Below are 13,038 nucleotides of genomic sequence, written 5' to 3'. Positions count from 1 at the left end.
TGAGTCTGAAAGTTTTCTACCTCTTTTTAACCCAGAATGTTACTTTAGCAAGGCTTGCACGTTGATTTAAGCCAAAAAAATTATTTCAGTATAAAGTGGTTAGGATATCTCCTCAATAACATCTTAGTACATTGACCGAAATCTGGTTTTTGGCAGCTTGACTATTCTGTGTCTAACAAGGTGTGCATATGACTAGAGAAATATTTTTTCTGCTTCATAATAAGTGTAACACACTACCCATTATCAAACCAAAGCAGCAATCACATGGGAATTCAGTACTATACAGGCATATTGAACCAAGACCTCAACACAGTAAAAATAGGACACTTGCAAACAACCTGAAAATGAATGTTTAACTTCATTTACATATTCCTCCTCACAGACTGTACTGCTGACAAAGCTGAGATGAACCCTACCAAGCAGGAACAAAAACCACAAGCCCAGAACAGTCTTTGAAGTGTTTCTGAAGGGGGATATTTCAAGTGGTCTAAACCAGACCAAACCAACTATCAGCAACAATTGGCAAAGATACATTATTAGTTATCCTGCTGTTTTAACAAAAAAAAAGATAGATGCTTCCAGGAGACCAATCAAGTGTTCAAAAATTCCTTTAAGAAATACAAGAATTCCAAAGCAAAAAATTACAAGTAGCATTGCCAAGACAGTCATAATCTTTCACTTAGTACAACGCTTCACTTTGGCTTTCTATCTTTGTCTTCACTTGTAAATATGGTTTTACCTTACTTTTCCAAAGGACAGCATAAGACTTCCTTTATGCATGCTACAACTTCAATAATTTGACTCAAGGTATGAATTTACCCAGGCCAGTTATGAAAAGGTATAGTCTAGCTTAGGTCCTCATCAACTATTATTAAAAACAACATATTTAAGAAAAAGCAAAATATTCACCTTGTAATTAGCAAAACAAAAAGCTTTTTTGATCTATAGTAAAACATTTCTCACAGTAAAGTGATTAATAATTTCTTTTAGACCATGGTCTTCAGTAAAATGCAAAACCAGTATTAAGTGTGTCAAAACCACAGAACCTCATTTCAGTTAAAATAGAATGTAAAAATCCCAGTGAACTCTGACACCACTATTTGGCATTATGCAATTAGCAGGGAGTGATGGACACAAATACTGAAGGGTGCTCTAGTAAACCAGTAAAACCAGTTACATACTTAGCATGCCACAAAGCAGTTCTGACAGAAGTTTCACAAATTAATTTTTGAAGTCACTTATCTGCCACTCTATTCACCACCTTAATCAAAAGTTATGCCTTTGTGGAAATATGGTTCATGTAAAGCCTCAGCTTCTTTAAACTTCTTTGAAATCTTTGTATCTTGACAAAAGCTGACAGATTATATTCTTCGTTATCCCACTGTTCAGCTTCTACTCCAGCTAACATACATGGCTGGATGGTTTTTTGCCCTCCAAGAGCTCCACATGCTCCACTAACTCAACCCATTTCACTTCCATCTTACATACTCTGAATCTTACAGTCTATCTTCCCATTCCACACAAACCACTCAAACAGATGTGGTTTGTTTTTAAAGCCCACTTGTTACATCTATTCCACCATCTTCCCTCCTCTCAACATAAACATATCATCCAGTTTGTCACAATTCTTCTCCTTTAAGTCTACCCTAGACAGTCTTTAATCTAGGCTTTGGTTTCTTGCAATCTGTTAAGTCATTCATGTTCAGAGCTGTTCCTACCACACTGTCACCCTAAAGTTCACAGTCTGTGTCTTATCCTCCTGACTCACACTATTAAAAATTGGCCTTTCCTAACTGCCTCCGATATTACAGGTTTTCTCCCACATTGTTATCCCTCTCAGATTTCTGGTTCTGCACTGTTTTGCATTCCCTAATTATTAATCTTGTATTGCAGAAACTCATTCAACTGCAATCTTAGTATGAATAACTCAAAAATTAACTCCTGCTTTCTCCAAATCTGTTTTCCCCTACGGATTACCTAAATATAAGCCTTGTGACTACACAGCGTCAGGTAAATTTCAACTTGTTTAAAACAAGCAACATAATTTACATCCGCCACATAATCTCCTTCTCAGTCTATTGCTCGGTAATAGTCCAGGCATCAGCCTGGGTGTCATCTTTCACAAAATCGTAGAACAGAGGTTAGGAGGCACCTCTGGAGATCAGCTACTCCAACCCTCTGGCTCAAAGTGGAGTCAACTAGAATAGGTTGCTCAGGACCATCCAGTCAGCCTTTCCTGTCTCCAAGGATGGAGCTTCCACAATCCATCTGGAAAGCCCATTTCAGTGTTTGATCATGAAAGTCATCTTTTGTTTAAAATGAGTCTTTCATTTCAATTTGTGCTTGTTGCCTCTTACCCTGTCACTGGGCATCACTGAGAAAGAGTCTTACCCCATCTTCCTCACATCCCTCCACACCCCCAAAAATCAGATATTTACACATATTGATGGGATCCCCCCAAGTCTTTTCCAGGCTCAATCAGCCCCTCCTTGTACATCAGATGCTGCAGTCCCACCATCATCTCTGTAGCCCTAAGCCAGACTTACTCCAGTATATCCATGTCTTTCATACCAGGGAGCCTAAAACTGTGCACTGCACTCCAGACATAGCCTTACCACAGTGCTGTGTAGAGGGGAACGATCACCTTCCTCAACCTGTCAGCAATGCAACCCAGGATGCTGTTGGCTTGCTTTGCCATCACAGACACATTGCCTTTCATAGTCAAATTAGCATCCACCAACACTCCCAGGTCCTTTTCTGCCAAGTTGCTTTCTAGCTAGTCAGTCCCCAGCCTGTGCTGATACATGGACTTACTCCTGCCAGGTGCAGGACTTGGCATTTTCCTTGGTTGAGCTTCGCAAGGTTCCTGTCAGACCATTTCTCCAGCCTGTCCAGGTCCCTCTGAGTGGCAGCACACCTACCTGGTATATCAGCCACTCCTCCCAGCTCTGTATCATCAGCAAACTTACTGATATGCCCTGTTCTCTAGGTCATTAATGAAGATGTCAAACACTACTGGCCCCAGCACTGACACCTGATGATTTTCTGCATCTCACATCCCTTCAGTGGTTTCCATCTTCTGTCACAAGCTATCATTATCCTATCTATGCACTGTGCATAGACCAAACTGCTGAAGTTTTGTCTAGCTTTGAGCAGGGGGTTAGAATTGAACCATCAACAGGCATTTCCAGCCTGAAGCACTCCATTTCCCTGCACAGTGCTAAAAACTGACTCTCACTTCTCCAAGTTGTTAAAAGAAAAGTCTCAGCCACTTGTGTGTTCCCATACTCTGTCATTTTCCTGTGTTTCTCCCCAGTAACTATACTTGATTTCCTATCTTTGCATTGCTATCCTTCAGATTTGCCTCTGCTACAGTGCTGTCATTTACTTGCTGCATAAAAACAACCCATCGAGTTGTATGGATGTACAGGTGCAGCAAGTATCTTAAGGTGTCTCCATAAAGTATGCACACATTATTGGAGACAGAGTTACCGAGACAAAGAATAGGAAGATGAAAGCATTACCCAAGATAAAATAGAAGCCTCTGATAACTTCACAATTCTTCATGCTTCTCCAATGTCCCAGTTTGTGGTCAAACATTGAAGTCCTTTTTTTGCTTGCTTTTAACCCTCTAAGAATTTTTTGCAGAAAGAGCTTGCTAATACAGATTATGAGCTTGCTCCATTCCCTATTCCACATATACAAGATCACAGCCAACAATCTACTGTTAAAATTACCAACATTTTACATCAAGCTTGTCATCAGCTACATAACTGGAAAAGCTATTTACCCTGAGGTAGACAACCTGCATGGAAAAATTCAGTGCAAGTGGTTCAAGTTCAATAAAGATTCAACTAAGGAATGAAGACAAACCCAAGAACAGACATGGCCTTTTGCATGAGCTAGATGTCTTCCAGCCACTTTCTGGAGAAGCTCCAGTACAATTGCACTTCTCAGTTTTCTGTTTGAGTTTGATTATCAACAAGAGGGAAGAGTACCTCTAGTCTCAGAAAATAGTATTTGTATTATCTCCAAAGTCTATCTATAGTTCACTTAGGCCTGATAACACTTGATAGTAACAGGCGAGTTCTCTAAAGATTGCTTTTAAATTAGATGTACTCTACATTCCCTCCTGGCTCCTATCAATGACAAGATTGCCTCTGAAGCACTTCCACAAAGCAAAGAAAATGCAATCCTATTATGGCAAAGTGAATAACTACTACTGCTCTTAAGAGCTACTTTAGCTATCTATTGCCAGGCAGTGAAAAATATAAGACAGCCCAGAGGAAGAAATAGCCATACTAACATGCAAAAAGTCAAAAGGAGACAGAAGACAAGCACAGAGGTCAGACACTAGAACAGGGTAAGCCTGGACACAAATCATGGCATGAGCAGCAAGGGAGTGACCAAGAGAAAAATGGGGTGACAAGACAATCAAGTAGGGCCAAGAAAAATAGAATTGTTATTTTCTGAAGAATGAAAGGTCACAATTACTATACAGTAATGGATTACTAACAAAATATCAAAATTACTTCACATTAAAAAAAACAGAAGTCAAACATTGGCTATATGGGTTTGGGGGTTTTTTTAGGTTTAGAAGCCATGTTTAGAAAGGTCTTCAATGTTGCAGAAGTACTTCAGGTAACTTGAAGTATCTGTGCATTGGTGCAAACAATTTCCTAGTTGTGTGCATATACATTACACTAAAGCTATTAATTACTTTTAGTTACATCCAGGTGTTTTATTACATTTATATATTTCTGAAAGTCTTGGGTTTCACTCAACAGACAAGGCACAATGGGCGCAGTTACATCCAAATGCCACATGAATGCAGAATTCATTATTTCTTCCTTGAAGAAGTTATTGAAGTTATAGACAAATTATTTTAAAAAACTAAAACCAGCAACATGTTTATCAATTAAATGACATGCACTACCCTTCCCACTTACACCTGGGAACCAAGAAAATGAACAACCTCAATATCAACTGACTGTGGGTGCCTTAAAGTGATTTACATTAAGTGCTATAATTAGAATTGCCACTGACAACTGTTACAAGAACAATGGAGACTCAGAACGAGAACATGACTCCATGAGTTCAGTTCTGTGGATCAGATAAATAAAGCAGCAAGACATAAACAGTTTAAGAGACTTACCAAACATTTTCTAGTAACTATGTGGCAGAGGCAATATTGAGTGCAAGTCAAAGATTGACTTTGATTTCCTTAACTTAAAAGCCATTCTATTGCCTCTTCTCAGTCCCAGAATAACTTTACAATACACACCTCTACTTGGTGTTCAAGTTGAAATAATCATCAACAGCAAAAAGTGAGAGAGGTATTCAGAGAAAAAATATAAAACCTTTCATTCATTTTTAGACTAAAGTCTGAAAACATGGTAGGGAAACAGATCAGATTGATTATGTTTAAATAAGCATTTTCTAGGTTCTACAGGCTTCGCTTGCCAGCTTTATTTTAGAAAGAGGCACACCATGTTCAGAAAGCTCCTCTCATTATTAAACTAGAACCATCTATTTTGAAATACAGTTAAAACAGCAAATCCACTGCCAAAGATCTTGCTAGCCAGTGATTCAGAATTACAAGATATGTTAGTGTCATAAGTCCCAGTAAAACAACTTTAGTTTAGGATTTGGATTTTTTACTTTTTCGCTGATTTCACAAGACTCCTGGTCCATTCTTTGCATGTCCTTAGAACAGAAGTTAGTCAGAATCATTAAATAACTATTTTAACAGACTGCTAAAATATCAAAATTTACTCCTCAGTTTCCTGAGCAACACTTTAGCCAATACTATAAATTTCTTCCTTATTAGCACGCCATACACATGGTCTTACATTTCAGATGTAGCTATGCATTTGGGTTTAGTTCTGAAAGTTCATTTTAGTTGTCCATACAACTAGACAACTTTATCTGATATACTGACTCTGAAGCCATCTAATCTCCAACATTGAACTCTTCCTACTGGATCAGTCAGTGGCTCAACTCCAGCTGAAGAGCATATATGCAAACAAGGAAGGGTCTTAGTCAAGGTCCTGAGTTGGCTATAAAGGATAGCAACTCAAACAGGTCAAATATCGTAGCCTTACTATGCAGAGTAATACAGGCAATCTGCACTTTATCTAATTACTATATGAAAACCCATGCATTTTGGTCCACGTTTACTGCATTTACTTCACTAACTCAGTATTACTGAGAAAGCACCAAACCAAGACCCATTTCATAATCACATCCATTAGACATTTTATAAAGATTGGCCTTTTGCCTTAAGTGTAGCTATTTGCATTTCATTGCTTCAGCCCACCTGTTTATTTTAAAGGAGTATGAAATCAACCCATCCTATTGTAAACCAAAACCATTTAAAGTGGAAAAGAGTCATAGGGGAAAGAGGTGATAAGAACCAGATTTTGCAAATATGGTATAGAAGAACAGACATTTTTCCTCAACTGAAACCTTGTATAGTACCTTAGATATCCAAACCCTACATCTCTTAAAGCAATTACAGCACAAATCAACACAGCTGAAATGCTGTCATGACCTTAAGCTTGACAACTGCTGACAGCACTTCAAGACAAAAAAGTGTACTTTCTTGAATAATCACATTTATCCACTTAATTCACACATGTTCCAAGTATTTTGCTAAATCAAACATCTAAAATACCAATGGAAACCACAGGAGGAAGACTGCCTAGGCCACATCATCTTTGCTGACATGTTTCAACATTATCTTAGTACTCCAGTGGCACAGATCAGCCCTTCCAACTCACCAATTAAGCATTGCTAGACACAGTGCAGATCAAGACAAGCAGTCCCTACTCCAATGGCTTCAAAAAAATGTTAAGTCAGCAATACTGTCCATAAAGAGAAAACAGGAAGACTAAGTACTTTCATCTTCCTTCACTTCCTGTAACAGGTACAGTGTAAGTAGCTTTCAGTATATGACAAGTATCACATAATTCTACTGTAATACTACATCCTCCCACTGCCGTCAGAAGGAGTTTCTATCTACAAGTGAAAACCCCTTCATACGTTGGAGGTCTAGAAAAGGGTGCAGAGTGCTATGCCCCCTGTTCAGGACAAAATAGTCTCTGTGATATGAAGGGCACTAGTAACAGTGTCCAGCCACGAGAGTTTTCAGGCCATGACATTAACAATCACCATCTATCTGGGGTACCTCCCCATAAATACACTCCAGCAAAGCAAACACAGTTGATTACCTCCTCCTGCTAATTCCCTTCAAAGGGTGTCTTGAAGGACCAGGCCATTCCTCCAGATACTATTCCACTAGACAACCCCAGAGCCACCCTCCTCTCTTGCGCCAGATAGCGCTTAAGTGGCACAGTCTCCAAACTCACCAGAGCAGTGCTTTCTCCAGCCACCAGCTCCAGTTTCCTACCACCACCACCACAACGACTGCAAGGGCATCTCCTTGGGTTGGCTGCTGTAGGTGTCCAGCATTTCTTTTATTTCACTACAAGCAAAGGGCAGCTGCGTGGTCTATGGGAACAGTAGTCCTGTTTCCACAGATCTGCCAAATCACAGTAACTGGGGCAGCTCCCTCACAACAGCCTGCCGACCCAGCACAGCTTGCAATTTGGTCACTTCAGTGCTACCAGCTGCTCACCTCCAACCAAGGGCTACGTTTTCACACTGAACACTAAATACTGCTGTTACCACGAGCCCATTACTCTGACAAAGACAGTCAGCTCCTGGCTCTAGATCTGCTGAGATGGTATCTCGAGAAACCTACTGGAAGCACACTTTTCTTTAGGGGGCTCACAGGTTGGGACAAGACCACCCCAATTCTTACCCATCCCCTTCACAGCTGGCAATTTTTCCACCTGACAACATATTGTTTGCATTAACTCCCCATACACAAAACATATGCTTGCAACACAAATTCCTCATAAGAAAACACACAACTTCCAATTTTCGCACCACTGCAAACACTCCAGCCCCAGGCCGCACCAAGTCTGGGTGTAGCTCCTGTGGCATAGACTACCCAGCAATATCCCCTTCCTCTGGTTCTCCTCTATTCTCTCATGTCTCAGTGTACCTCATACTTTTTTTCCTCCTGTTTATCCTCTTGCATGCCTTCCCCTGTATCTCCGTTTGTCACCTGCCCCTTGCAGCTGCCACTCTTTCTTAAAGATTCATGAGAAGCAGCACCACACATGCTCCTCTGATATGTTGAGGTTTTAGCATGCAACGGACTGTCTTCATCAGCTTCAAAGCTATCCAGAATCAGCTGTGCCCACAGAAGCCCATGGTCTCTTCCCCCACCAGGCACCCTTGCAGCTCCCCAATATTGAAATCCTGCTAGTTGTGCCCAACACAACCCCTACAGCTAGTTTTCAAGAAAGAAGTAATATAAGATCTAATGACAACCAAACTACAGTACAGAAAAATTATTAGAGCTTAAGTGATTGCACATAAAAAAAGAGGAAGGCAACCACAACCCAGGGCAGCAGAAGCAAGTCTCTAGCATCCATGAATTCAAAAGGAGCTTTGCCTTCAATAAGGGCTGGGGTTTATCACAGACACCTATCAGATACATGTGAAACAGCAAGAAAGGAAAATAGATAAGCACAAGCAAAGCAAATTCAGATATTTTTTCTAATTCCTATATTGATGCAATGGTGGCCTTTTATTTAGGACAGTAAAGACATGGTCTTCTATAGAAAGAGAGGACCTTCCTTCCCCACATACCCACAGACAATTCCTCTGCCAGGTTCAAGCAGGAATCTGCTTTGTTTGTCAGCCACCAAAATGCCAACACACCTCACAAACTCTTAAAGCATTTTTCCTTGGATTTATCCAGGGAGGGTCTGGACACACTCTTTTTATACACCTTTTTTAACTCTTTATACATCTCTTTTTACCAGTACTACCATTACTTCTCAAAAAAGTATATACTTGTAGCTAAAATTCTGTCCAGTTATATTAAAAGTTATATATCAAAATTCTGTGCTAGTTTGGTTGTTCTGCTGTATGCTCATTGTACAGTCAAAAAACACACATTTTAAGTGCTGTGCACGTTGGTCTCCCATCATCAGCAGAAAAGCTTCACTTTACAGGTGTACAAAAAAAACCCCAAACCCCAAGCCTTCCCTAGCAGTGCTAAAGGCAAAAAAGCAAAGATCACGGCACAAAAGCGGGTAGCAGAAACCTACAAAGAACGGGTTCTACCCGAAGACCAATGGCAGGGTACCAGCTATGCCCTCACAACAGCCGACTCGACCGACCCCCGGGCCTCATGCCGGGCGGGGGCCGCAGGACACAGGCGGCGGGCGCTCCCAACACGGCGGCCGCAGGTGTGCCCCTCCGGCCCCGCGCCCGGGGAAGGCACACGGGACGCTTCCCATGACTGACACCCACAGGGGAAAGGGGAAGAAGAGGTGCCGCCGGTCCGCGAGGGACGAGGCCCGCTGCCCCGCTCCTCAGCGGCGGGGCGGCTCTCGGCACGATGGCGGGTGGGGTGGAGGGGATGAGGGAACAAGGCTGGCGCCATCCCCCCTCCCGCCGCAGCCCGCGCTTACGTGTAGATGATGGACATGAAGTGCATGAGCCAGAGCACGACGAAGAGGATGAGACCGAAGATGGCGAGTCCCTCCAGGGCTAGGGCCAGCACCGCCATCCCCAGGAAGATGAGATGGGGAGCGGGAGCGAAGGGAGGGACGGTCGTTCGGCGGCCTGTCGGTGCACGGAGCGGCGGCTACGGCGGGCGAGCTCTCGAAGTGCCTGCTGCTGCTCCACCGACCCTGGCGGCCTCCACGCCGCCAGCCGCTCACGCACTGACGAGCCACTGCCCGCCCGGCCTGTCGCCGCCTGCCCCCGCCTTTCTGTCAGGCGCAGGCCCCGCCCGCCCGCCCCCCCTCCGCTGGCGGCTGGCCCGGGAGAGGCGGGGCGGGCAGTCACGGGGCTGGCGGCGAGGAGGGCGGTTAAATCCGTTACCGCGCCCCCGCCTGCCCCAGGCGCTGGGCAGGGCCCGGCCCGCCGCGTACGCTCTGTCGGCGGGTGTGTGACCTTGGGGGTGTCCCTCTCGGGCCGGGCCAGCGGCACCGGGCGGCTGCCGAGGGCGGGAGCGAGCGGCAGCAGGCGGGCGGGGTGCGGGCGCGGCGCGGGAGTGGCGGAGGCGTTCGGTCCTTGTCCTCAAACTTTGCTGGTGTCTTTTAAAAACGCTCCCTGCCCTGCCAAGGCAGCTGCGGAGACCACAGCCCTTTGTCCACAGAGGTAGGGCTCAGTTGCCGGGCTGATCTAGCACAGATGGGCTGATAGCGCTGCACAGCCTTTGTTGTTTCGTCGTTTATCGGTTTCGAGTCTGAAAGCTTTCTCGGTGACCTTGAATGCTGCAGGACAGGATCGCTATTTCCAGCATAGGTGTGCACCTGAAAGTCGCTGATGGTGCTGATCCTCCCGGCGTCCGACCGGCCGCCGGGAGGGCTGGGGTGATGCCCGCGGTCTCGCTGCTGCTGCCCGCAGGGATAAATAAAGTAACCTGGCGACTCCCAGCCTTGGCGAGGTTTGGGTTAGTGCCCAGTTAATGAAAGTCTGCTGCTTGTTCCTAATCATCTAAGCCATCTACTCTTGCTTTTATTTCATTGCAGTATTTATAGCAATCCCTATTACTGTGATGTTGTGTGTGTCGTGTCCCCCCCCCCCCTTTTTTTTGAGGGGATTTGTGTGAAGAAACTTCCCAGCACTTCTGTTCAGCTTTCACAGTTTAACACTAGCGTTTTAAATCTACAGTCAGAAACATCGATTTATCTCTTCTGATTGTGTAATAGGCAAACATGTATTGCATTAGCTGTTTTAAATTTAACTCAATTAATCTGTGATATGCTGCAGGAAGACAAAATTACTTGAGTGCCTGTGCATGCGTACTGAGCTTGCCAGGTGCAGTTTAGTTCTACTCCACAAGAAGCATCGCTGTACATAAAAGATTATGGTCACCTGTACACGAGAAGGCATGCTCTTTCCTCAGGACCAGAAGCACAAGCTGAACATTGCGCACAGCCTCTAATAGATTTTTTTCTTCCACAACTCTCAATTATTAATGCAGATGAAGGAGTGTTCATAAATTATGCTTAAGAACTCAGTCATTTTTTTTTAAAAAAAAATACTACTTTCTAGTCACCATAATGCTTTGAAACTGCATGAGAATTAGGTTTCAAGGTAGCTATAGTTGTATATGAGAAGTTAGAATGTAGAGATTTAAAGGCAACTTACTGTCAGAAAAGCTAGGATCTCACATGGTGAGAAATTGACTAGATTTAAATTAAAAGCACAATTTAAAATGGAAAGTGAAAAGCTACTAATAACTCCAGTAAGAACACATGAGTTATCGGTCCATCCTAGAGCAAGCATTGCCTGCGTAGTCTATTAGTTCCTGCTTAACATTAGTTCCCACATGGATCATGCTGGCCAGAAACATACCTTTACACTGGCTTTAGTGTTTTCTTAGTAAAACTTTCTTAAAATTAAATTTTCAAGTAAAACAAGTTACCTTAATTTTCAAATTCCCCTATTACAGATTCTGTCCATATCTCATTTGTAACTGAAAGTGGCACTTTTTCATTTTCTATTTGCTCTGCAGTTAATCACATTTATATTGACTTAAGATTGCCTTAGTAAGCTTTATGTACATTGTTTAGCCATGATTTGAGTTGTCATGCTCAATTTTGGCACTGTCACAACACTAGTCTAGCCAGAGAATTATGAGCTGATATGTATCAATTTTTAGAATATAGTTAATACAACCCTTATCTTGTTGGATTGCATCTTTCTTCCAAGGCAGAAACAATCTATGCAAAACAGTATCTATGCATTAAAATATGACAGTACAGTGAATTTAGGAAGACTGAAGGCCTGTCTTCAATAGTCAGTTGCGCAAATAATTGCAGTTAACTTCTTCTGGTTTTGCAGAAGCATTGAGCTGAAGCAGTAAAGCTTATTCTTTGTTCTAGAGGTGTTTGCCTGGGAGATTATGTTGACAGGCTGCTTATTTTGCAATAGGCAGGGTCAATGGCTCCATGCAAATAAACTTTGCTGAGACTTCTTAATAAGGAGAATGAATATTTAACCTGCTACTGACTCCTATACTTCAGCAAACTACACCAATGAATGAGCAGTCCTCAAACAATATTATGCAGGAAAATGCCAAGCTGGCCTAAATAACTTTGGTTTAGCAAAGGACCCATCTTTCTGCCATCCTCTCTGGGACAGCATTCTGCCTTGCTGGCTTTGTTGTATGGGGAGAAGGAACTTCTCTCTTGTGAGGGGCTTAAGGTAAAAAGCTGCAGCACCCAACACTCGAGCCGATGTCTGGTTTAAAATGGGAAGCTCCAGTATACTTTCAGGAGATTCTTTGGGAGCATGGTGGAGGAAAATCAGGTAGGGTAAAGCCTTTGATCTGAATAACTTCTCTGGTCAAACCCTGCCACATGGATTCTTTAAACAGGTATATTAAGTTTAGTGGGGGAGCAAAGAGTAAAGGTTCCCTGGAACAAGAGGCCATCTGGAGCTGCGACAGTTCAGTGGTAGAGGATGTGCTCCTGGTCTGCCCTCTGTTAACGTGGAGAGCAGCGATTCACAGAGAGCAGTGTTCTTCAGCTAGTGCAAATCTGCCTCCTCCTCAAAGATGCATCATCGTGCCTCGGAGGCATGATACATCCTGGTGTTTTAATCAAATGCTTTGGACTTATGCTACTGTGTACTGTGTTTAAATTAAAAACAAACAAACAAGCAATCCTCACATGTGCTATGGAGATACTGTTGGTTCATTCATCATTTTGCCAAAATATTGATAAATTTAGGTAACAGTGTTTGAGTATAGCTTTGCTGCAGACCGAAAAAGATTAATTTAATAGAAATCTCCTTCCTAAGGGTCCTAAACGGCCTAGATAGGAGACTTGTTGCTCCAACAGCCAAAATGATGCAATATAAACACTTACGTAATTTTGAATGGACAAAAAGGGGTATGTGTATTTAGATCATTAGAAAAAGAACATGTGCTGATACTGG

At 42.8% G+C, this 13,038-nt stretch overlaps 1 protein-coding gene across 1 annotated transcript in view; it reads right to left on the bottom strand.

Moving 5' to 3' along the window:
- The window catches only part of UGCG (UDP-glucose ceramide glucosyltransferase), a 29,542-nt gene extending 19,702 nt beyond the window's left edge, over nt 1-9,840 (bottom strand). Inside the window, exon 1 of the mRNA XM_054810317.1 lies at nt 9,555-9,840. Coding sequence (XP_054666292.1) covers nt 9,555-9,652 — 98 coding nt within the window. The 5' untranslated portion in view covers nt 9,653-9,840. The remainder of the gene's footprint in view (nt 1-9,554) is intronic.
- Between the last annotated feature and the right edge of the window lie 3,198 nt (nt 9,841-13,038).

This window comes from Grus americana, chromosome Z, assembly GCF_028858705.1.
Source record: "Grus americana isolate bGruAme1 chromosome Z, bGruAme1.mat, whole genome shotgun sequence".
Classification (NCBI taxonomy): Eukaryota; Metazoa; Chordata; class Aves; order Gruiformes; family Gruidae; genus Grus; species Grus americana.
The sequence above is the reverse complement of the archived record's forward strand: the minus strand, read 5'-3'. Positions and strand labels throughout refer to the sequence as shown.